The sequence below is a fragment of the Phyllobates terribilis genome, unplaced genomic scaffold (assembly GCF_046119375.1).
Source record: "Phyllobates terribilis strain yellow unplaced genomic scaffold, ASM4611937v1 Scaffold_5__5_contigs__length_657084704, whole genome shotgun sequence".
NCBI lineage: Eukaryota > Metazoa > Chordata > Amphibia > Anura > Dendrobatidae > Phyllobates > Phyllobates terribilis.
The window spans coordinates 97,362,698-97,389,230 of NW_027362765.1; the positions used below are offsets into that span (position 1 = coordinate 97,362,698).

Below are 26,533 nucleotides of genomic sequence, written 5' to 3' on the forward strand. Positions count from 1 at the left end.
TTTCGGCCACGCTTAGATACTGTGTACAATTTTGGTTTACCATACAGTATATAAGAAGGACATAGCTGAACTAGAGCAGGCAGGGGCGTAACTAAACTGGTGCATAGGTTGCAATCGCACTGAGGCACTGGAGCCTTGCGGGCCCCAAAGGTCTCTTTGGCCCATATAAAAAATCATTACTATTAAACCCATGCAATAATTGGGGGCCCAGTTGGAGCTTTTGCATTGGGGCCCACAAGCTTCAAGTTACGCCACTGAGAGCGAGTGCAGAGAAGAGTGACCAATGTTATTAAAGGAATGGGTAAACTACAGTACCAAGACAAGTTATCAAACTTGGGGTGTACTCACCTGAAATGCATAGATGAATGTTTTAAATTGTCTATCATATTTTAAACTGCACTAACGTTTTTGTACTTTTTCATAGTGGAAATAAAGAATTCATCATGATCATGAAGTTGCACTTTCCTCACAATAACACTGCCCCTATGTTCAAGAATATATCTACTATAATACTGTACCTATGTACAAAAATATATCTACTATAATACTGCCCCTATGTACAAGAATATAACTACTATAATACTGTCCCTATTGTGGTAGATCGGCTCACTCGGCTACGCATTGAGGTATAAACGGAATACTGTCTCTTTAAATTTTCAGTTGGTTTATTGTGCAGCATAAACCAATAAGAAGTTCATGGAAAATAAACATAGTCCATCCGGCCTAATGGCAAACAAAAATAGGAAAAGAGTCCAGCAAAGTCCTTGCACCAGCCGGGGTCCGGCCACTCCGGGTTAGCAAAAACCACACGGTTCAGGTTCAGCAGGAACAAACACATGCTCCTCTCTCTGGAGCTGGCCTCCAGATACTGACCACCTTCTGAGTCAAAAGGCTGGCTTTTTATATCCCCTAAACCACTGGAGTGGAGATAGGGTGGATAGCTTCCCTCCCAGCACTTAGCTATCCACTTGTAAAGCATGCCCTTGTAACTCTGGCTATTAACCCTCTCTGCACCTAATGTGCAGGAAAAATCTCCATGTTTTACATCACTGAAGCATATAGTCTCAGAGACACGTATCTCCCCTCCAGTATTCTGCCAGTGACTTTGTCACATTATGTACAAGAATATAACTACTATAATACTGCTCCCTATGTACAAGAATATAACTACTATAATACTGCTCCTATGTAAAAGAATATAACTACTATAATGCTGCTCCTATATACAAGTATATAACTGCTATAATACTGCCTCCCATGTACAAGAATATAACTACTATAATACTGCCCGCTATGTACAAGAATATAACTACTATAATACTGCCCGCTATGTACAAGAATATAACTACTATAATACTGCTCCTATGTGTAAGAATATAACTACTATAATACTACTCCTATGAACAAGAATATAACTACTATAATACTGCTCCATGTACAAGAATATAACTGCTAAAAAAATGCTCCTATATACAAGAATAGAACTACTATAATACTGTCTCTACGTACAAGAATATAACTACTAAAGTACTGCTCCTATATACATTTCTATAACTACTATAATACTGCCCCCTATATACCAGAATATAACTACTAAAATACTGCTCCTATGTACATTTATATAACTACTATAATACTGCCCCCTATGTACAACAATATAACTACTATAATACTGCCCCATGTACAAGAATATAACTACTATAATACTGCCCCTATGTACAAGAATATAGCTACTATAATACTGCCCCTATGTACAAGAATATAACTAGTATAATACTGCCCCTATATACAAGAATATAACTACTATAATACTGCTCCCATATACAAGAATATAACTAATATAATACTGCTCCCTATGTACAAGAATATAACTACTATAATACTGCCCCTATGTACAAGAATATAACTACTATACTACTGCCCCTATGTACAACAATATAGCTACTATAATACTGTCCATTGTGTACAGGAATATAACTACTAAAATGCTGCTTCTATATACAAGAATATAACTACTATAAGGCTATGTGCGCACGTTCAGGATTTGATTGCAGAAATTTCTGCAGCATTTCCGCATCTCTTGGCAGGAAAAATGTTGCAGAAAAAAACGCCCATTTTGCCGCGATTTTGACATGGTTTTGATGCGTTTTTTGATGCATTTTTAATGCGGTTTTGTACATCAATGAATACTTTTGGAGCTAAATAAAGTTATTTGAAAAAAGAAACGTGGGACATTGCTTTAACCCTTGGATTACAGTCCGAACTGGGGTGAGTATATTGGTTAATTTAAATGATTAAAGAATGTGCCTGTTGTATTTCAAATAAAGTGTTTGCTCTGTGTGTGTGTGTGTGTGTGTGTGTGTGTTTATTTAACTCTTTACTTTACTTTAATTAGGTTTGGTAATGAAAGGGTCTGATTGACACCTTGTCATCACCAAACAAAAGAGCTAGGTGTCAGCTAATCCTATACACCCAATCTCATTAGCATTTCCATTCATGTAATTTCTGGGGCAGCTGTGAGCTGCTATTTTAAGCCTAGGAAGGTGCAAACACGTTCCCTGGCTAATAATAACATCTCACAGCTGTTTCTTTAGCCGCTACATTCCCCTGATCAGTAACAAGCAGTGCTTTGGACTCAGCGTATTTTTGCTGCATCCAAAACGCTGTGTTCTAATATCGCACTTTTGTTGTTAGTATATGTGAATCCACCGCATATAATGACACTTCAATCAATCAAAATCTGCAGTGGAGACCAGCGTCTTGCCATGCAGCGGGTGAGTTTGGGTACGTAGCCACGATCAGGAGCTGCTGCAGGTTTGAATCTGCGTGTTTATGCACTGCAGGTTTGAAGCTGCATGTTTATGCAGCGTCAAACCCGCAATGTCCAGATGTTACAGCATAGCGGATGGGATCTCTAGAAATCCCATGTCCGCTATGCGTGCATCTGAGACTGAGGATCACCCGCAGACAATGACATGCCCGCACGTCTTTCAGGACCACAGTATGTCAAATTGTCTTGCGGAGTCTCTAGTCTCCACAACAGAAATTTGACGACTAGAGTGTATTGAATGTGATAAATCCGCATCGTTCAGTGAACACATGTGGATTTACCTGTGTTCAATAGAACACAGTGTTTTGAACGCAGCAAAAATATGTGTCCAAAGCGCTGCTAATTCTGAATTGTGGGCACAGAGCCTAAAATGTTAAAAAAAAATGGCATGGACTCCCGTGTCATTTTCATAACCAGCAGAGGGAAAGCCGACCACTGAGGGCTGATATTAGTAGCCGTGGAAGGGGCCATTAGCCAAAAATCTTCCCTGGCTATTAATAACAGCTCACAGTTGTTTGCTTAGCCTTTACTGGCTAGATTATAGGGGGACCTAAAAAAAAATTGACGTAGGGTCCCCCTATAAAATCTAACCAGCAAAGGCTAAACAGACAGCTGCGGGCTGATATTAATAGCCAGGGAAGGGGCCATGGATACTAGCCCCCTCCGCGGCTAATAATATCACCCCTCAGCAGTCCCAGAAATGGCGCATCCATAAGATGCACCAAATCTGGCGCTTAGCCTCTTCCCACTGCTGTGTAGCTGTGGCGAGTGGAGTAATGGAGTTGGGGTTCATGTCCGCCTTGTATTAGCGGCCGACATGAAGCCCAGGTTAGTAATGGAGAGGCGTCTATAAGATGCCCCCATTACTAACCCTGTAGTTAAGTTTTCAACACTTTTTCAATAAAGACAGCCCCAGAATAAAGTATTTTATTGAAATAAAATGACACACAGTTTTAATAATTTTTTTATTGTGCTCTCAATCCCCGAAGCCCTCGATCTTCTGTAAAAAAAAATAAAAATAAAAAACCACCATATCCCTCACCTGTCCGCCGTCACGACGTAATCCAGATTGTCCCCTGGCGTTCCGGGGCACTTGTACAATTGTCACATCAATCACTGATATGACTGCTGTAGAAGACAGGACTGTACACTGACAGGAGTGTAATTACTCCTGTCAGTGTACATTGCTCTGCTGCAGGAGTGAGGTCACTTGGGTTCATCTGATGAACATCCGCTGATCAGCCCCGGTGGCATAAAGCATCAGTGATACGTGGGAACATTCTCACGAATGTTCCCACGCAGCACCGGTGCCGTAAGCTGAGGTCCCAGAGCTCTCAGCTGATCTCCAACGAGCGCGCTCCTGTCAGTATACCGCCGGCCGCCGGGTGATTGCGTCGCCGGGGGACATCACGAGGACACCGAGAGGGCGGCGGGTGATGCCGGACAGGTGAGCATAGGTGTTTTTTTACAACGCGCACACGCCGGCTCGGCTGAAGACACTACTGCTCCCTTCAGCCATGCCGCTCTCGCTGTTATCAGCGGGTGCGGCGGTCGGATGGTGGGAGAAGTAGTCTTTCCCAGCCGACCTGGGTACCAGCCTATGTGCGTTTTTGCAGCGTATTTGACCCATTGACTAGTCAAATACGCAGCGAACAACCGCAGCAAATCCGCAAATATATTTATACCTGCGAGTTTGCTGCGATTCAGTTGAAGTCAATGGGCGGGAAACGATGCAGAAACGCTACATGCAGTGCATTGTGAAAGTATTTGGCCCCCTTGAACTTTTCTACCTTTTGCCACATTTCAAACATAAAGATATAAAATTCAAATTTTTTTGGAAAGAATCAACAACAAGTGGGACACAATCGTGAAGTGGAACGAAATTTATTGGATATTTTAAAACTTTTTTAACAAATTAAAAACTGAAAAGTGGGGACTGCAATATTATTCGGCCCCTTTACTTTCAGTGCAGCAAACTCACTCCAGAAGTTCGGTGAGGATCTCTGAATGATCCAATATTGTCCTAAATGACTGGTAAATAGAATCCACCTGTGTGTAATCAAGTCTCCGTATAAATGCACCTGCTCTGTGATAGTCTCAGGGTTCTGTTTCCAGTGCAGAGAGCATCATGAAGACCAAGGAACACACCAGGCAGGTCCGAGATACTGTTGTGGCAAAGTTTAAAGCCGGATTTGGATACAAAAAGATTTCCCAAGTTTTAAACATCTCAAGGAGCACTGTGCAAGCGATCATATTGAAATGGAAGGAGTATCAGACCACTGCAAATCTACCAAGACCCGGCCGTCCCTCTAAACTTTCATCTCGAACAAAGAGAAGACTGATCACTCTGGATGAACTGCAGAGATCTACAGCTGAGGTGGGAGAGTCTGTCCATAGGACAACAATCAGTTGTACACTGCACAAATCTGGCCTTTATGGAAGAGCGGCAAGAAGAAAGCCATTTCTCAAAGATATCCATAAAAAGTCTCGTTTGAAGTTTGCCACAAGCCACCTGGGAGACACACCAAACATGTGGAATAAGGTGCTCTGGTCAGATTAAACCAAAATCGAACTTTTTGGCCACCATGCAAAATGATATGTTTGACATAAAAGCAACACAGCTCATCACCCTCAAAACACCATCCCCACTGTCAAACATGGTGGTGGCAGCATCATGGTTTGGGTCTGCTTTTCTTCAGCAGGGACAGGGAAGATGGTTAAAATTGATGGGAAGATGGACGGAGCCAAATACAGGACCTTTCTGAAAGAAAACCTGTTTGAGTCTGCAAAAGACCTGAGACTGGGACGGAGATTTATCTTCCAACAAGACAATGATCCCAAACATAAAGCAAAATCTACAATGGAGTGGTTCAAAAATAAACGTATCCAGGTGTTAGAATGGCCAAGTCAAAGTTCAGACCTGAATCCAATCGAGAATCTGTGGAAAGGGCTGAAAACTGCTGTTCACAAACGCCCTCCATCCAACCTCAATGAGCTTAAGCTGTTTTGCAAGGAAGAATGGGCAAGAATTTCAGCCTCTCAATGTGCAAAACTGATAGAGACATACCCCAAGCGACTTGCAGCTGTAATCACAGCAAAAGGGGGCGCTACAAAATATTAACTGAAGGGGGCCGAATTATATTGCACGCCCACTTTTCAGTTTTTAATTTGTTAAAAAAGTTTAAAATATCCAATAAATTTCGTTCCACTTCACGATTGTGTCCCACTTGTTGTTGATTCTTCCCCAACAAAATTACAATTTTATATCTTTATGTTTGAAGCCAGAAATGTGGCAAAAGGTAGAAAAGTTCAAGGGGGCCAAATACTTTCACAATGCACTGTATAATGGACATGCTGCATATTTAAACGCAATGACAATCCTGAGCAGAAAATTCCGCACCATGTGCACAGCACATCAGGATTGTCATTGCATTAGCTGGCAGACGGATTACCTAGCGTTTTTGATGCATTTCCGCGCTGAAAAAAACGCGGCTAAAACGCATCAAAAATGTACAAGAATATAACTACTATAATACTGTTTCTATGTACAAGAATATAATCCTATTATATATATACAGTACAGACCAAAAGTTTGGACACACGTTCTCATTTAAAGATTGTTCTGTATTTTCATGACTATGAAAATTGTACATTCACATTCTTTACTTAGCTGCTTTTTTCTTGCCATAATACAAATTCTAACAGTCTATTCAGTAGGACTATCAGCTGTGTATCCACCTGACTTCTGCACAACACAACTGATGGTCCCAACCCCATTGATAAGGCAAGAAATTCCACTTATTAAACCTGACAGGGCACACCTGTGAAGTGAAAACCATTTCCGGTGACTACCTCTTGAAGCTCATCAAGAGAATGCCAAGAGTGTGCAAAGCAGTCATCAAAGCAAAAGGTGGCTACTTTGAAGAACCTAGAATAAAAGACATATTTTCAGTTGTTTCACACTTTTTTGTTAAGTATATAATTCCACATGTGTTAATTCATAGTTTTGTCTTCTAACAATCTTGAAGGGGTTCCCAGAGATGCTTAGCACTTGTTAGCCCTTTTGCCTTGACTTGGCGGTCCAGCTCACCCCAAACCATCTTGATTGGGTTCAGGTCTGGTGACTGTGGAGGCCAGGTCATCTGACGTAGCACCCCATCACTCTCCTTCTTGGTCAAATAGCCCTTACACAGCCTGGAGGTGTGTTTGGGGTCATTGTCCTGTTGAAAAATAAATGATGGTCCAACTAAACGCAAACCGGATGGAATAGCATGCCGTTGCAAGATGCTGTGGTAGCCATGCTGGTTCTGTATGCCTTCAATTTTGAATAAATCCCCAATAGTGTCACCAGCAAAGCACCCCCACACCATCACACCTCCTCCTCCATGCTTCATCGTGGGAACCAGACATGTAGAGTCCATCCGTTCACCTTTTCTGCGTCGCACAAAGACACGGTGGTTGGAACCAAAGATCTCAAATTTGGACTCATCAGACCAAAGCAAACATTTCCACTGGTCTAATGTCCATTCCTTGTGTTCTTTAGCCCAAACAAGTCTCTTCTGCTTGTTGCCTGTCCTTAGCAGTGGTTTCCTAGCACCTATTTTACCATGAAGGCCTGCTGTACAAAGTCTCCTCTTAACAGTTGTTGAAGAGATGTGTCTGCTGCTAGAACTCTGTGTGGCATTGACCTGGTCTCTAATCTGAGCTGCTGTTAACCTGCAATTTCTGAGGCTGGTGACTCAGATAAACTTATCCTCAGAAGCAGAGGTGACTCTTGGTCTTCCTTTCCTGGGGCGGTCCTCATGTGAGCCAGTTTCTTTGTAGCACTTGATGGTTTTTGCAACTGCACTTGGGGACACTTTCAAAGTTTTCCAATTTTTCGCACTGTCTGACCTTCATTTTTTAAAGTAATGATGGCCACTCATTTTTATTTACTTAGCTGCTTTTTTCTTGCCATAATACAAATTCTAACAGTCTATTCAGTAGGACTATCAGCTGTGTATCCACCTGACTTCTGCACAACACAACTGATGATCCCAGCACCATTTATAAGGCAAGAAATCCCACTTATTAAACCTGACAGGGCACACCTGTGAAGTGAAAACCATTTCCGGTGACGACCTCTTGAAGCTCATCAAGAGAATGCCAAGAGTGTGCAAAGCAGTCATCAAAGCAAAAGGTGGCTACTTTGAAGAACCTAGAATATAAGACATATTTTCAGTTTTTTCACACTTTTTTGTTAAGTATATAATTCCACATGTGTTAATTCATAGTTTTGATGCCTTCAGTGTGAATGTACAATTTTCAAAGTCATGAAAATACAGAAAAATCTTTAAATGAGAAGGTGTGTCCAAACTTTTGGTCTGTACTGTATATTCTCTGCAGAGTAAAGTGATAATAATACAGCATTCGAAATGGCCATTGACATAGAATTCATAACAAATATTTTGGAAAATCTACAGTCAGCATCACTACATTTACTTACAACTAATAGAAGTGACATCATTTTTTTAAGTGTGAGTAAATGGTGATCAGATGGTGTTTGCTTGGCAGGACACTTGTTCATCACATGAAAGGGCTTGGCCCTGACTTCATCGGTGGCACGGCTTTGAATAACAAGGGCTAATTGTGTTGCGTTAAGTTTTTATTGCAGAAAATGCTCTTTCCTGCAAAATAATGGCTAAATGTCTCTGTATTATATCGCCCCCTGGTGGTGAGAAAATTGTACTGCTTTTCTAAATAGTTTTTGTATTTAGTGGATTACTGGATGACAATCTATATGGATCCCATCTCAGCACCCACTCAGGGCAGTCACCCCGTTTTTTTCAGCGCTCAAAAAGTCCGATATGACCATTTGCATATAGAAGTAGAGGTTTAATACTCACACCGTTGGGACAGCTGGGGTACAAGGAAAAGGACCTCTACTACAGCTGTCATGCAGCTTTTCTGATGCCCAAAATGGCAGATTACCTATGTTACAAAGCAAAATGGCAGTAGGAATGAATTGATGTATATCTGGACAGATTTCACTTTAATTAAAAGGGTTGTGTGAGAATAGAAAAGTGTGGTGACATCACTGCATTATGCCAGTACTGTGCCATCTTGTGACCGTAATACTTGCATGGTGACATCACTATGTTTTATGTCATTACTGTTTGCATAGCTGTAATATAAATAAATGTAAATTTAACCTGTATTGTGACATCAGAGTATGCAGTATCCCTACACTATGACATCATTGCACTAATTATACCACTATTGTACCATTGGTATTAGATCTGCACTGTGACAGTACTGTGACATCACTGTGCCTTGTACCTGTAATGTGACATCACTATGCTAAGTAATCAACTATTATGAAATCATACTGTACCTTATCCATGTACTAAAGCATCATTGTGTGCATTACCAGCTACATCACTGTGTGCATTATTATCCTTGTATTGTGACATCACTGTGTGCATTACCCCTGTACTGTGACCTCAAGGTGTGCATCATCCCTTTACTGTAACATCAATGCATTTATTATCCTTGTACTGTGACATCACTGTGTGCATTATCCCTGTAATGTGACATACCTGCTTCCATTATCTCTACACTGTGACATCATTGTGTGTACCATCTCTGTACTGTGACATCACTGTGCAAATTATCCCTGTACTTTGACATCACCATGTGCAATATTGCTGTACTGTTACATCACAGTGCTAAGTATCCCACTATTAAGAAATCACTGTGTGCATTATCCTTGTGTTCTGACACCATTGTGTGCATTATAACCGCGCTTTAACATCACTGTGTGTGTTGTACCTGTAATGTGACATCACTATACTAAATAATCCACTATTCTGAAATCATAAGGGTACATTATCCATGTACTGTAACATCATTGTGTGCATTACCAGTGACATCACTGTGTGCATTATTATCCTTCTATTGTGACATCACTGTATGCATAATCCCTGTACTGTGACATCACTATGCACATTATCCCTGTTATGTGACATTACTTTGTGAATTATCACTGCACTGCGAAATCGCTGTGTGCATTATTCCAGTAATGTGACATCTCTTCTTGCATTATCCCTGTACTGTGACATCATTGTTGGAGAGTGCCGAAGCAGGAAACAACGATCACGTGGCCATGATATGAAAAACATGTATAAACTTTATTGAAACATTTTTTTGCATACAGAAAAAATAGAGCAGAATGTCCAGGAAGACAAATGGGTACCAGATCAACATACAAATCATAAAAACATGGATAAAAACAAGCAGGTAACGCATAAGATGCAAGTGTCTCGTCTCACCACTACCTTCCTCCCCATTGTCAAATGTTTAAGAGACTATAGCAAATATATAAAGGGATACCCCGAAAAAAATCTATATATATTGTAAATAACCATATCTCAAGGTGAACATCTCATATCCTTACTGTCTCACATAATCAGCAGTTAGACATAGTTACCTAGGTGGGAGACTGAGAACCCGCACGATGCGTGCTTCCCCGACGCGCGTTTCGGCGCTATTGCCTATCTCAATGCCCCTAGGAAGGTAGTGGTGAGACGAGACACTTGCATCTTATGTGTTACCTGCTTGTTTTTATCCATGTTTTTATGATTTGTATGTTGATCTGGTACCCATTTGTCTTCCTGGACATTCTGCTCTATTTTTTCTGTATGAAAAAAACTGTTTGAATAAAGTTTATACATGTTTTTCATATCATGGCCATGTGATCGTTGTTTCCTGCTTCAGCACTCTCCAATTTATAGTTTTTCAACGATTGGCCACCCATATATATATCCAATGAGTGGGTTGCATCATGGATGGTTCATATTTACCCTTTTTGATACATATATCTATATTGTGCAACTCTAAACTCTGCTCTAATTCACATCTTTGTGACATCATTGTGTATATCATCTCGGTACTGTGACATAATTATGTGCATTATCCCTGCACTGTGACATTATTGTGTGCATCATCCCTGCACTGTGACATTATTGTGTGCATTATCCCTGCACTGTGACATTATTGTGTGCATCATCCCTGCACTGTGACATTATTGTGTGCATCATCCCTGTACTGTGTCTGTGACATTATTGTGTGCATCATCCCTGCACTGTGACATTATTGTGTGCATCATCCCTGCACTGTGTCTGTGACATTATTGTGTGCATTATGCCTGAACTATGACATTAGTGTCTGCCTCATGCCTATGAGAATTTGCTTCTGTATGTTTTCATGATGCAGTAAAGCCCCCATTACAGGCTTGGTTATAGGGCCCCATGCTTACCTGTTACTCCCCACACGTAGGTAACTATGCCTGCATTTCCTCCCTTCCCCAGATGGAGCAGCGCTGAGTGAATTGTCCTGGCCATCCTCGCTTGCGGTGGTGGCAGTTTCGTTCTCTGGACTCATCACTTTCATATTCCTCATGCTCGCCTGTCTGTGCTGCAAAAAGGGGGACATTGGATTCAAGGTAGGGACATTCAAGGTAGGAACAATGTCTGGAGACCATAACTGTGTCCCTTTGTGTGGTCAGTGTCTCCATCTGTAGCTGTCTCCTGTAGATTAATGCAGATGTAGCAGAGCTGAATTTGTCCTCTAGTGTGAAACTACAACACCCAGCATGCTCAGATAGTCTCTACACTCAGGTAAGAAATAAATAGTCTAGTCTTTAAAACTATTACTAACCCTTTAAAAATAATGATCTTTTCTTACCTGCAGTCCCAGGTAAATAAGTGGCTAACCAATCATCATAAGTACTTCAGGATAAATTTCACTCTGCTACATCTTTACACCTTGTTGTTGTAACACCTTGTAACCCCTCTAGTTTGGGCATCCATTCCTTGCTTTGTGATGGGACCATTTGATTTCTAGTGATCCCTCCTCTGATCCCTACCCTGTCTGCGTTACTTTATATAGACCCCCTGTCTATAGTCATGTGACCGCTATATGATGTCATTCTCTCATCTTTTTTTTTTTTTTCGCTCCGGATGTTTTATTTAGCAGATCGACAACTTGGTGAGTAATAAAAAAGGCAGAATGTAAAGGAACTAGTATACAAGGAGAACTAGTATATACAGCACAGCCAGTATACAAGGAGAACTAGTATATACAGCACATCTAGTATACAAGGAGAACTAGTATATACAGCACCAGTAGTATACAAGGAGAACTAGTACATACAGCACATCTAGTATACAAGGAGTACTAGTATATACAGCACAGCTAGTATACAAGGAGAACTAGTATATACAGCACAGCTAGTATACAAGGAGAACTAGTATATACAGCACCAGTAGTATACAAGGAGAACTAGTATATACAGCACCAGTAGTATACAAGGAGAACTAGTATATACAGCACCAGTAGTATACAAGGAGAACTAGTATATACAGCACCAGTAGTATACAAGGAGAACTAGTATATACAGCACCGCTAATATACAAGGAGAACTAGTATATACAGCACAGCAAGTATACAAGGAGAACTAGTATATACAGCACCAGTAGTATACAAGGAGAACTAGTATATACAGCACCACTAGTATACAAGGAGAACTAGTATATACAGCACAGCAAGTATACAAGGAGAACTAGTATATACAGCACCACTAGTATACAAGGAGAACTAGTATATACAGCACCACTAGTATACAAGGAGAACTAGTATATACAGCACAGCAAGTATACAAGGAGAACTAGTATATACAGCACCACTAGTATACAAGGAGAACTAGTATATACAGCACAGCAAGTATACAAGGAGAACTAGTATATACAGCACCACTAGTATACAAGGAGAACTAGTATATACAGCACAGCTAATATACAAGGAGAACTAGTATATACAGCACCGCTAATATACAAGGAGAACTAGTATATACAGCACAGCAAGTATACAAGGAGAACTAATATATACAGCACCATTAGTATACAAGGAGAACTAGTATATACAGCACAGCTAGTTTACAAGGAGAACTAGTATATACAGCACAGCTAGTATACAAGGAGAACTAGTATATACAGCACCAGCTAGTTTACAAGGAGAACTAGTATATACAGCACCAGTAGTATACAAGGAGAACTAGTATATACAGCACAGCTAGTATACAAGGAGAACTAGTATATACAGCACCAGTAGTATACAAGGAGAAATAGTATATACAGCATATCTAGTATACAAGGAGAACTAGTATATACAGCACCAGTAGTATACAAGGAGAACTAGTATATACAGCATATCTAGTATACAAGGACAACTAGTATATACAGCACCAGTAGTATACAAGGAGAACTAGTACATACAGCACAGCCAGTATACAAGGAGAACTAGTATATACAGCACAGCTAGTATAGAAGAAGAACTAGTATATACAGCACAGCCAGTATACAAGGAGAACTAGTATATACAGCACCAGTAGCATACAAGAACTAGTATATACAGCATATCTAGTATACAAGGAGAACTAGTATATACAGCACCAGAAGTATACAAGGAGAACTAGTATATACAGCATATCTAGTATACAAGGAGAACTAGTATATACAGCACCAGTAGTATACAAGGAGAACTAGTATATACAGCACAGCCAGTATACAAGGAGAACTAGTATATACAGCACAGCTAGTATACAAGGAGAACTAGTATATACAGCACAGCCAGTATACAAGGAGAACTAGTATATACAGCACAGCTAGTATACAAGGAGAACTAGTATATACAGCACAGCTAGAATACAAGGAAAACTAGTATATACAGCACAGCCAGTATACAAGGAGAACTAGTATATACAGCACAGCTAGTATACAAGGAGAACTAGTATATACAGCACAGCCAGTATACAAGAAGAAATAGTATATATAGCACAGCTAGTATACAAGGAGAACTAGTATATACAGCTCAGCCAGTATACAAGGAGAACTAGCATATACAGCACAGCTAGTATACAAGGAGAACTAGTATATACAGCACAGCCAGTATACAAGGAGAACTAGTATATGCAGCACCACTAGTATACAAGGAGAACTAGTATATACAGCACAGCTAGTATACAAGGAGAACTAGTATATACAGCACAGCCAGTATACAAGGAGAACTAGTATATACAGCACAGCCAGTATACAAGGAGAACTAGTATATACAGCACAGCCAGTATACAAGGAGAACTAGTATATACAGCACAGCTAGTATACAAAGAGAACTACTATATACAGCACAGCTAGTATACAAGGAGAACTAGTATATACAGCACATCTAGTATACAAGGAGAACTAGTATATACAGCATATCTAGTATACAAGGAGAACTAGTATATACAGCACAGCCAGTATACAAGGAGAACTAGTATATACAGCACAGCTAGTATACAAGGAGAACTGGTATATACAGCACAGCCAGTATACAAGGAGAACTAGTATATACAGCACAGCCAGTATACAAGGAGAACTAGTATATACAGCACAGCTAATATACAAGGAGAACTAGTAAATACAGCACAGCTAGTATACAAGGAGAACTAGTATATACAGCACCGCTAGAATACAAGGAGAACTAGTATATACAGCACATCTAGTATACAAGGAGAACTAGTATATACAGCACAGCCAGTATACAAGGAGAACTAGTATATACAGCACAGCTAGTATACAAGGAGAACTAGTATATACAGCACAGCCAGTATACAAGGAGAACTAGTATATACAGCACAGCTAGTATACAAGGAGAACTAGTATATACAGCACAGCCAGTATAAAAGGAGAACTAGTATATACAGCACAGCTAGTATACAAGGAGAACTAGTATATACAGCACAGCTAGTATACAAGGAGAACTAGTATATACAGCACAGCTAGTATACAAGGAGAACTAGTATATACAGCATATCTAGTATACAAGGAGAACTAGTATATACAGCACAGCCAGTATACAAGGAGAACTAGTATATACAGCACAGCTTGTATACAAGGAGAACTGGTATATACAGCACAGCCAGTATACAAGGAGAACTAGTATATACAGCACAGCCAGTATACAAGGAGAACTAGTATATACAGCACAGCTAATATACAAGGAGAACTAGTATATACAGCACAGCTAATATACAAGGAGAACTAGTATATACAGCACAGCTAGTATACAAGGAGAACTAGTATATACAGCGCAGCTAGCATACAAGGAGAACTAGTATATACAGCACAGCTAGTATACAAGGAGAACTAGTATATACAGCACAGCTAATATACAAGGAGAAGTAGTATATGCAGCACAGCTAGTATACAAGGAGAACTAGTATATACAGCACAGCCAGTATACAAGGAGAACTAGTATATACAGCACAGCCAGTATACAAGAACTAGTATATACTGCACAGACAGTATATAAGGAGAACTAGTATATACAGCATATCTAGTATACAAGGAGAACTAGTATATACAGCACAGCCAGTATACAAGGAGAGCTAGTATATACAGCACAGCTAGTATACAAGGAGAACTAGTATATACAGCACAGCCAGTATACAAGGAGAACTAGTATATACAGCACAGCTAATATACAAGGAGAACTAGAATATACAGCACAGCTAGTATACAAGGAGAACTAGTATATACAGCACAGCCAGTATACAAGGAGAACTAGTATATACAGCACATCTAGTATACAAGGAGAACTAGTATATACAGCATATCTAGTATACAAGGAGAACTAGTATATACAGCACAGCCAGTATACAAGGAGAGCTAGTGTATACAGCACAGCTAGTATACAAGGAGAACTACTATATACAGGACAGCCAGTATACAAGGAGAACTAGTATATACAGCACAGCTAATATACAAGGAGAACTAGTATATACAGCACATCTAGTATACAAGGAGAACTAGTATATACAGCATATCTAGTATACAAGGAGAACTAGTATATACAGCACAGCCAGTATACAAGGAGAACTAGTATATACAGCACAGCCAGTATACAAGGAGAACTAGTATATACAGCATATCTAGTATAAAAGGAGAACTAGTATATACAGCACATCTAGTATACAAGGAGAACTATTATATACAGCACAGCTAGTATACAAGGAGAACTAGTATATACAGCACAGCTAATATACAAGGAGAACTAGTATATACAGCACAGCTAGTATACAAGGAGAACTAGTATATATAGCACAGCCAGTATACAAGGAGAACTAGTGTATACAGCACAGCCAGTATACAAGGAGAACTAGTATATACAGCACAGCCAGTATACAAGGAAAACTATTTTATACAGCACAGCCAGTATACAAGGAAAACTAGTATATACAGCACAACCAGTATACAAGGAGAACTAGTATATACAGCACAACCAGTATACAAGGAGAACTAGTATATACAGCACAGCCAGTATACAAGGAGAACTAGTATATACAGCACAGCCAGTATACAAGGAGAACTAGTATATACAGCGCAGCTAGCATACAAGGAGAACTAGTATATACAGCGCAGCTAGCATACAAGGAGAACTAGTATGTACAGCGCAGCTAATATACAAGAACTAGTATATACAGCACAGCTAGTATACAAGGAGAACTAGTATATACAGCACAGCTAATATACAAGGAGAACTAGTATATACATCACAGCTAATGTACAAGGAGAACTAGTATATACAGCACAGCCAGTATACAAGGAGAACTAGTATATACAGCACAGCCAGTATACAAGGAGAACTAGTATATACAGCACAGACAGTATATAAGGAGAACTAGTATATACAGCATATCTAGTATACAAGGAGAACTAGTATATACAGCACCACTAGTATACAAGGAGAACTAGTATATACAGCACAGACAGTATACAAGGAGAACTAGTATATACAGCACAGCTAATATACAAGGAGAACTAGTACATACAGCACATCTAGTATACAAGGAGAACTAGTATATACAGCACAGACAGTATATAAGGAGAACTAGTATATACAGCATATCTAGTATACAAGGAGAACTAGTATATACAGCACCACTAGTATACAAGGAGAACTAGTATATACAGCACAGACAGTATACAAGGAGAACTAGTATATACAGCATATCTAGTATACAAGGAGAACTAGTATATACAGCACAACCAGTATACAAGGAGAACTAGTATATACAGCACAGCCAGTATACAAGGAGAACTAGTATATACAGCACAGCCAGTATACAAGGAGAACTAGTATATACAGCACAGCCAGTATACAAGGAGAACTAGTATATACAGCACAGCTAATATACAAGGAGAAATAGAATATACAGCACAGCTAGTATACAAGGAGAACTAGTATATACAGCACAGCTAATATACAAGGAGAACTAGTATATACAGCACAGCTAGTATACAAGGAGAACTAGTATATACAGCGCAGCTAGTATACAAGGAGAACCAGTATATACAGCATATCTAGTATACAAGGAGAACTACTATATACAGCACAGCCAGTATACAAGGAGAACTAGTATATACAGCACATCTAGTATACAAGGAGAACTAGTATATACAGCACAGCCAGTATACAACGAGAACTAGTATATACAGCACATCTAGTATACAAGGAGAACTAGTATATACAGCATTTCTAGTATACAAGGAGAACTAGTATATACAGCACAGCCAGTATACAAGGAGAACTAGTATATACAGCACAGCCAGTATACAAGGAGAACTAGTATATACAGCATATCTAGTATACAAGGAGAACTAGTATATACAGCACAGCTAATATACAAGAAGAACTAGTATATACAGCACAGCTAGTATACAAGGAGAACTAGTATATACAGCACCGCTAGTATACAAGGAGAACTAGTATATACAGCACAGCCAGTATACAAGGAGAACTAGTATATACAGCCCAGCTAGTATACAAGGAGAACTAGTATATACAGCACAGCTAGTATACAAGGAGAACTAGTATATACAGCACCGCTAGTATACAAGGAGAACTAGTATATACAGCACAGCCAGTATACAAGGAGAACTAGTATATACAGCACAGCTAATATACAAGGAGAAATAGAATATACAGCACAGCTAGTATACAAGGAGAACTAGTATATACAGCACAGCTAATATACAAGGAGAACTAGTATATACAGCACAGCTAGTATACAAGGAGAACTAGTATATACAGCGCAGCTAGTATACAAGGAGAACCAGTATATACAGCATATCTAGTATACAAGGAGAACTAGTATATACAGCACAGCCAGTATACAAGGAGAACTAGTATATACAGCACATCTAGTATACAAGGAGAACTAGTATATACAGCACAGCCAGTATACAACGAGAACTAGTATATACAGCACATCTAGTATACAAGGAGAACTAGTATATACAGCGTTTCTAGTATACAAGGAGAACTAGTATATACAGCACAGCCAGTATACAAGGAGAACTAGTATATACAGCACAGCCAGTATACAAGGAGAACTAGTATATACAGCATATCTAGTATACAAGGAGAACTAGTATATACAGCACAGCTAATATACAAGAAGAACTAGTATATACAGCACAGCTAGTATACAAGGAGAACTAGTATATACAGCACCGCTAGTATACAAGGAGAAGCACAGCCAGTATACAAGGAGAACTAGTATATACAGCCCAGCTAGTATACAAGGAGAACTAGTATATACAGCACAGCTAGTATACAAGTAGAACTAGTATTATACTGCACAGCTAATATACAAGGAGAACTAGTATATACAGCACAGCCAGTATACAAGGTGAACTAGTATATACAGCATATCTAGTATACAAGGAGAACTAGTATATACAGCACAGCTAGTATACAAGGAGAACTAGTATATACAGCACAGCTAATATACAAGGAGAACTAGTATATACAGCACAGCTAGTATACAAGGAGAACTAGTATATACAGCACAGCTAGTATACAAGGAGAACTAATGTATGCAGCACAGCCAGTATACAAGGAGAACTAGTATATACAGCACATCTAGTATACAAGGAGAACTAGTATATACAGCACAGCTAATATACAAGGAGAAGTAGTATATACTGCACAGCCAGTATACAAGGAGAACTAGTATATACAGCACAGCTAATAAACAAGGAGAATTAGTATATACAGCACAGCCGGTATACAAGTAGAACTAGTATATACAGCACAGCCAGTATACAAGGAGAACTAGTATATACAGCACAGCTAGTATACAAGGAGAACTAATGTATGCAGCAGAGCCAGTATACAAGGAGAACTAGTATATACAGCACATCTAGTATACAAGGAGAACTAGTATATACAGCACAGCTAATATGCAAGGAGAAGTAGTATATACTGCACAGCCAGTATACAAGGAGAACTAGTATATACAGCACAGCTAATAAACAAGGAGAATTAGTATATACAGCACAGCCGGTATACAAGTAGAACTAGTATATACAGCACAGCCAGTATACAAGGAAAACTATTTTATACAGCACAGCCAGTATACAAGGATAACTAGTATATACAGCACAGCCAGTATACAAGGAGAACTAGTATATACAGCACAACCAGTATACAAGGAGAACTAGTATATACAGCACAGCCAGTATACAAGGAGAACTAGTATATACAGCACAGCCAATGTACAAGGAGAACTAGTATATACAGCACAGCCAGTATACAAGGAGAACTAGTATATACAGCACAGCTAATATACAAGGAGAACTAGTATATACAGCACAGCTAATATACAAGGAGAACTAGTATATACAGCACAGCCAGTATACAAGGAGAACTAGTATATACAGCACATCTAGTATACAAGGAGAACTAGTATATACAGCACAGCTAATATACAAGGAGAAGTAGTGTATACTGCACAGCCAGTATACAAGGAGAACTAGTATATACAGCACAGCTAATAAACAAGGAAAATTAGTATATACAGCACAGCCGGTATACAAGTAGAACTAGTATATACAGCACAGCCAGTATACAAGGAGAACTTGTATATACAGCACCGCTAGTATACAAGGAGAACTAGTATATACAGCACAGCCAGAATACAAGGAGAACTTGTATATACAGCACCGCTAGTATACAAAGAGAACTAGTATATACAGCACAGCCAGTATACGAGGAGAACTTGTATATACAGCACCGCTAGTATACAAGGAGAACTAGTATATACAGCACATCCAGTATACAAGGAGAACTAGTATATACAGCACAGCTAGTTTACAAGGAGAACTAGTATATACAGCACAGCCAGTATACAAGGAGAACTAGTATATACAGCACCACTAGTATACAAGGAGTACTAGTATATACAGCACAGCCAGTATACAAGGAGAACTTGTATATACAGCACAGCCAGTATACAAGGAGAACTAGTATATACAGCACAGCTAGTATACAAGGAGAACTAGTATATACAGCACAGCCAGTATACAAGGAGAACTAGTATATACAGCACAGCCAGTATACAAGGAGAACTAGTATATACAGCACAGCCAGTATACAAGGAGAACTAGTATATACAGCACATCTAGTATACAAGGAGAACTACATATACAGCACAGCCAGTATACAAGGAGAACTAGTATATACAGCACATCTAGTATACAAGGAGAACTAGTATATACAGCACAGCTAGTATACAAGGAGAACTAGTATATACAGCACAGCTAGTATACAAGGAGAACTAGTATATACAGCATATCTAGTATACAAGGAGAACTAGTATATACAGCACAGCCAGTATACAAGGAGAACTAGTATATACAGCACAGCTAGTATACAAGGAGAACTGGTATATACAGCACACCCAGTATACAAGGAGAACTGGTATATACAGCACAGCCAGTATACAAGGAGAACTAGTATATACAGCACAGCTAATATACAAGGAGAACTAGTATATACAGCACAGCTAGTATACAAGGAGAACTAGTATATACAGCACAGCTAATAAACAAGGAGAACTAGTATATACAGCACAGCTAGTATACAAGGAGAACTAGTATATACAGCGCAGCTAGCATACAAGGAGGACTAGTATATACAGCGCAGCTTGTATACATGGAGAACCAGTATATACAGCATATCTAGTATACAAAGAAAACTAGTATATACAGCACAGCTAATATACAAGGAGAACTAGTATATACAGCATATCTAGTATACAAGGAGAACTAGTATATACGGCACAGCTAATATACAAGGAGAACTAGTATATACAGCACAGCTAATATACAAGGAGAACTAGTATATACAGCACAGCTAGTATACAAGGAGAACTAGTATATACAGCACAGCTAGTATACAAGGAGAACTAGTATATACAGCACAGCTAGCATACAAGGAGAACTAGTATATACAGCACAGCTAATATACAAGGAGAACTAGTATATACAGCACAGCTAGTATACAAGGAGAACTAGTATATACAGCACAGCTAATATACAAGGAGAACTAGTATATACAGCACAGCTAGTATACAAGGAGAACTAGTATATACAGCACAGCCAGTATACAAGGAGAACTAGTATATACAGCACAGACAGTATACAAGGAGAACTAGTATATAAAACATATCTAGTATACAAGGAGAACTAGTATATACAGCACCACTAGTATACAAGGAGAACTAGTATATACAGCACAGACAGTATACAAGGAGAACTAGTATATACAGCATATCTAGTATACAAGGAGAACTAGTATATACAGCACAGCTAATATACAAGGAGAACTAGTATATACAGCACAGCCAGTATACAAGGAGAACTAGTATAAACAGCACATCTAGTATACAAGGAGAACTAGTATATGCAGCATATCTAGTATACAAGGACAACTAGTATATACAGCACAGCCAGTATACAAGGAGAGCTAGTATATACAGCACAGCTAGTATACAAGGAGAACTAGTATATTCAGCACAGCCAGTATACAAGGAGAACTAGTATATACAGCACAGCCAGTATACAAGGAGAACTAGTATATACAGCACAGCCAGTATACAAGGAGAACTAGTATATACAGCATAGCTAGTATACAAGGAGAACTAGTATATACAGCACAGCTAGTATACAAGGAGAACTAGTATATACAGCACAGCTAATATACAAGGAGAACTAGTATATACAGCACAGCTAGTATACAAGGAGAACTATTATATACAGCACAGCTAATATACAAGGAGAACTAGTATATACAGCACAGCTAGTATACAAGGAGAACTAGTATATACAGCACAGCCAGTATACAAGGAGAACTAGTGTATACAGCACAGCCAGTATACAAGGAGAACTAGTATATACAGCACAGCCAGTATACAAGGAAAACTATTTTATACAGCACAGCCAGTATACAAGGATAACTAGTATATACAGCACAGCCAGTATACAAGGAGAACTTGTATATACAGCACCGCTAGTATACAAGGAGAACTAGTATATACAGCACATCCAGTATACAAGGAGAACTAGTATATACAGCACAGCTAGTTTACAAGGAGAACTAGTATATACAGCACAGCCAGTATACAAGGAGAACTAGTATATACAGCACCACTAGTATACAAGGAGTACTAGTATATACAGCACAGCCAGTATACAAGGAGAACTTGTATATACAGCACAGCCAGTATACAAGGAGAACTAGTATATACAGCACAGCTAGTATACAAGGAGAACTAGTATATACAGCACAGCCAGTATACAAGGAGAACTAGTATATACAGCACAGCCAGTATACAAGGAGAACTAACATATACAGCACAGCCAGTATACAAGGAGAACTAGTATATACAGCACATCTAGTATACAAGGAGAACTAGTATATACAGCACAGCCAGTATACAAGGAGAACTAGTATATACAGCACAGCTAGTATACAAGGAGAACTAGTATATACAGCACAGCTAGTATACAAGGAGAACTAGTATATACAGCACAGCTAGTATACAAGGAGAACTAGTATATACAGCATATCTAGTATACAAGGAGAACTAGTATATACAGCACAGCCAGTATACAAGGAGAACTAGTATATACAGCACAGCTAGTATACAAGGAGAACTGGTATATACAGCACAGCCAGTATACAAGGAGAACTGGTATATACAGCACAGCCAGTATACAAGGAGAACTAGTATATACAGCACAGCTAATATACAAGGAGAACTAGTATATACAGCACAGCTAGTATACAAGGAGAACTAGTATATACAGCACAGCTAATATACAAGGAGAACTAGTATATACAGCACAGCTAGTATACAAGGAGAACTAGTATATACAGCACAGCTAATATACAAGGAGAACTAGTATATACAGCGCAGCTAGCATACAAGGAGAACTAGTATATACAGCGCAGCTTGTATACATGGAGAACCAGTATATACAGCATATCTAGTATACAAAGAAAACTAGTATATACAGCACAGCTAATATACAAGGAGAACTAGTATATACAGCATATCTAGTATACAAGGAGAACTAGTATATACAGCACAGCTAATACACAAGGAGAACTAGTATATACAGCACAGCTAATATACAAGGAGAACTAGTATATACAGCACAGCTAGTATACAAGGAGAACTAGTATATACAGCACAGCTAATATACAAGGAGAACTAGTATATACAGCACAGCTAGTATACAAGGAGAACTATTATATACAGCACAGCTAATATACAAGGAGAACTAGTATATACAGCACAGCTAGTATACAAGGAGAACTAGTATATACAGCACAGCCAGTATACAAGGAGAACTAGTGTATACAGCACAGCCAGTATACAAGGAGAACTAGTATATACAGCACAGCCAGTATACAAGGAAAACTATTTTATACAGCACAGCCAGTATACAAGGATAACTAGTATATACAGCACAGCCAGTATACAAGGAGAACTTGTATATACAGCACCGCTAGTATACAAGGAGAACTAGTATATACAGCACATCCAGTATACAAGGAGAACTAGTATATACAGCACAGCTAGTTTACAAGGAGAACTAGTATATACAGCACAGCCAGTATACAAGGAGAACTAGTATATACAGCACCACTAGTATACAAGGAGTACTAGTATATACAGCACAGCCAGTATACAAGGAGAACTTGTATATACAGCACAGCCAGTATACAAGGAGAACTAGTATATACAGCACAGCTAGTATACAAGGAGAACTAGTATATACAGCACAGCCAGTATACAAGGAGAACTAGTATATACAGCACAGCCAGTATACAAGGAGAACTAACATATACAGCACAGCCAGTATACAAGGAGAACTAGTATATACAGCACATCTAGTATACAAGGAGAACTAGTATATACAGCACAGCCAGTATACAAGGAGAACTAGTATATACAGCACAGCTAGTATACAAGGAGAACTAGTATATACAGCACAGCTAGTATACAAGGAGAACTAGTATATACAGCACAGCTAGTATACAAGGAGAACTAGTATATACAGCATATCTAGTATACAAGGAGAACTAGTATATACAGCACAGCCAGTATACAAGGAGAACTAGTATATACAGCACAGCTAGTATACAAGGAGAACTGGTATATACAGCACAGCCAGTATACAAGGAGAACTGGTATATACAGCACAGCCAGTATACAAGGAGAACTAGTATATACAGCACAGCTAATATACAAGGAGAACTAGTATATACAGCACAGCTAGTATACAAGGAGAACTAGTATATACAGCACAGCTAATATACAAGGAGAACTAGTATATACAGCACAGCTAGTATACAAGGAGAACTAGTATATACAGCACAGCTAATATACAAGGAGAACTAGTATATACAGCGCAGCTAGCATACAAGGAGAACTAGTATATACAGCGCAGCTTGTATACATGGAGAACCAGTATATACAGCATATCTAGTATACAAAGAAAACTAGTATATACAGCACAGCTAATATACAAGGAGAACTAGTATATACAGCATATCTAGTATACAAGGAGAACTAGTATATACAGCACAGCTAATACACAAGGAGAACTAGTATATACAGCACAGCTAATATACAAGGAGAACTAGTATATACAGCACAGCTAGTATACAAGGAGAACTAGTATATACAGCGCAGCTCGCATACAAGGAGAACTAGTATATACAGCACAGCTAATATACAAGGAGAACTAGTATATACAGCACAGCTAGTATACAAGGAGAACTAGTATATACAGCACAGCTAATATACAAGGAGAACTAGTATATACAGCACAGCTAGTATACAAGGAGAACTAGTATATACAGCACAGCCAGTATACAAGGAGAACTAGTATATACAGCACAGACAGTATACAAGGAGAACTAGTATATACAGCATATCTAGTATACAAGGAGAACTAGTATATACAGCACAGCTAATATACAAGGAGAACTAGTATATACAGCACAGCCAGTATACAAGGAGAACTAGTATATACAGCACATCTAGTATACAAGGAGAACTAGTATATGCAGCATATCTAGTATACAAGGACAACTAGTATATACAGCACAGCCAGTATACAAGGAGAGCTAGTATATACAGCACAGCTAGTATACAAGGAGAACTAGTATATTCAGCACAGCCAGTATACAAGGAGAACTAGTATATACAGCACAGCCAGTATACAAGGAGAACTAGTATATACAGCACAGCCAGTATACAAGGAGAACTAGTATATACAGCATAGCTAGTATACAAGGAGAACTAGTATATACAGCACAGCTAGTATACAAGGAGAACTATTATATACAGCACAGCTAATATACAAGGAGAACTAGTATATACAGCACAGCTAGTATACAAGGAGAACTAGTATATACAGCACAGCCAGTATACAAGGAGAACTAGTGTATACAGCACAGCCAGTATACAAGGAGAACTAGTATATACAGCACAGCCAGTATACAAGGAAAACTATTTTATACAGCACAGCCAGTATACAAGGATAACTAGTATATACAGCACAGCCAGTATACAAGGAGAACTAGTATATACAGCACAACCAGTATACAAGGAGAACTAGTATATACAGCACAGCCAGTATACAAGGAGAACTAGTATATACAGCACAGCCAGTATACAAGGAGAACTAGTATATATAGCACAGCTAATATACAAGGAGAACTAGTATATACAGCACAGCTAGTATACAAGGAGAACTAGTATATACAGCATATCTAGTATACAAGGAGAACTAGTATATACAGCACAGCCAGTATACAAGGAGAACTAGTATATACAGCACAGCTTGTATACAAGGAGAACTGGTATATACAGCACAGCCAGTATACAAGGAGAACTAGTATATACAGCACAGCCAGTATACAAGGAGAACTAGTATATACAGCACAGCTAATATACAAGGAGAACTAGTATATACAGCACAGCTAATATACAAGGAGAACTAGTATATACAGCACAGCTAGTATACAAGGAGAACTAGTATATACAGCGCAGCTAGCATACAAGGAGAACTAGTATATACAGCACAGCTAGTATACAAGGAGAACTAGTATATACAGCACAGCTAATATACAAGGAGAAGTAGTATATACAGCACAGCTAGTATACAAGGAGAACTAGTATATACAGCACAGCCAGTATACAAGGAGAACTAGTATATACAGCACAGCCAGTATACAAGAACTAGTATATACTGCACAGAC

General features: G+C 38.9%; 1 protein-coding gene across 6 annotated transcripts in view; it reads left to right on the plus strand.

Annotated features, from left to right (window-relative positions):
- Positions 1-26,533, plus strand: part of AATK (apoptosis associated tyrosine kinase) — a 195,981-nt gene that overhangs the window by 96,326 nt on the left and 73,122 nt on the right. For 2 of the 6 annotated variants that reach the window (XM_073682586.1, XM_073682591.1), the window contains exons 2-3: positions 11,179-11,327; positions 11,843-11,857. In XM_073682586.1, coding sequence (XP_073538687.1) covers positions 11,179-11,327; positions 11,843-11,857 — 164 coding nt within the window. The remainder of the gene's footprint in view (positions 1-11,178; positions 11,328-11,842; positions 11,858-26,533) is intronic. The other 4 variants (XM_073682587.1, XM_073682589.1, XM_073682588.1 and 1 more) reach the window with 4 other exon arrangements.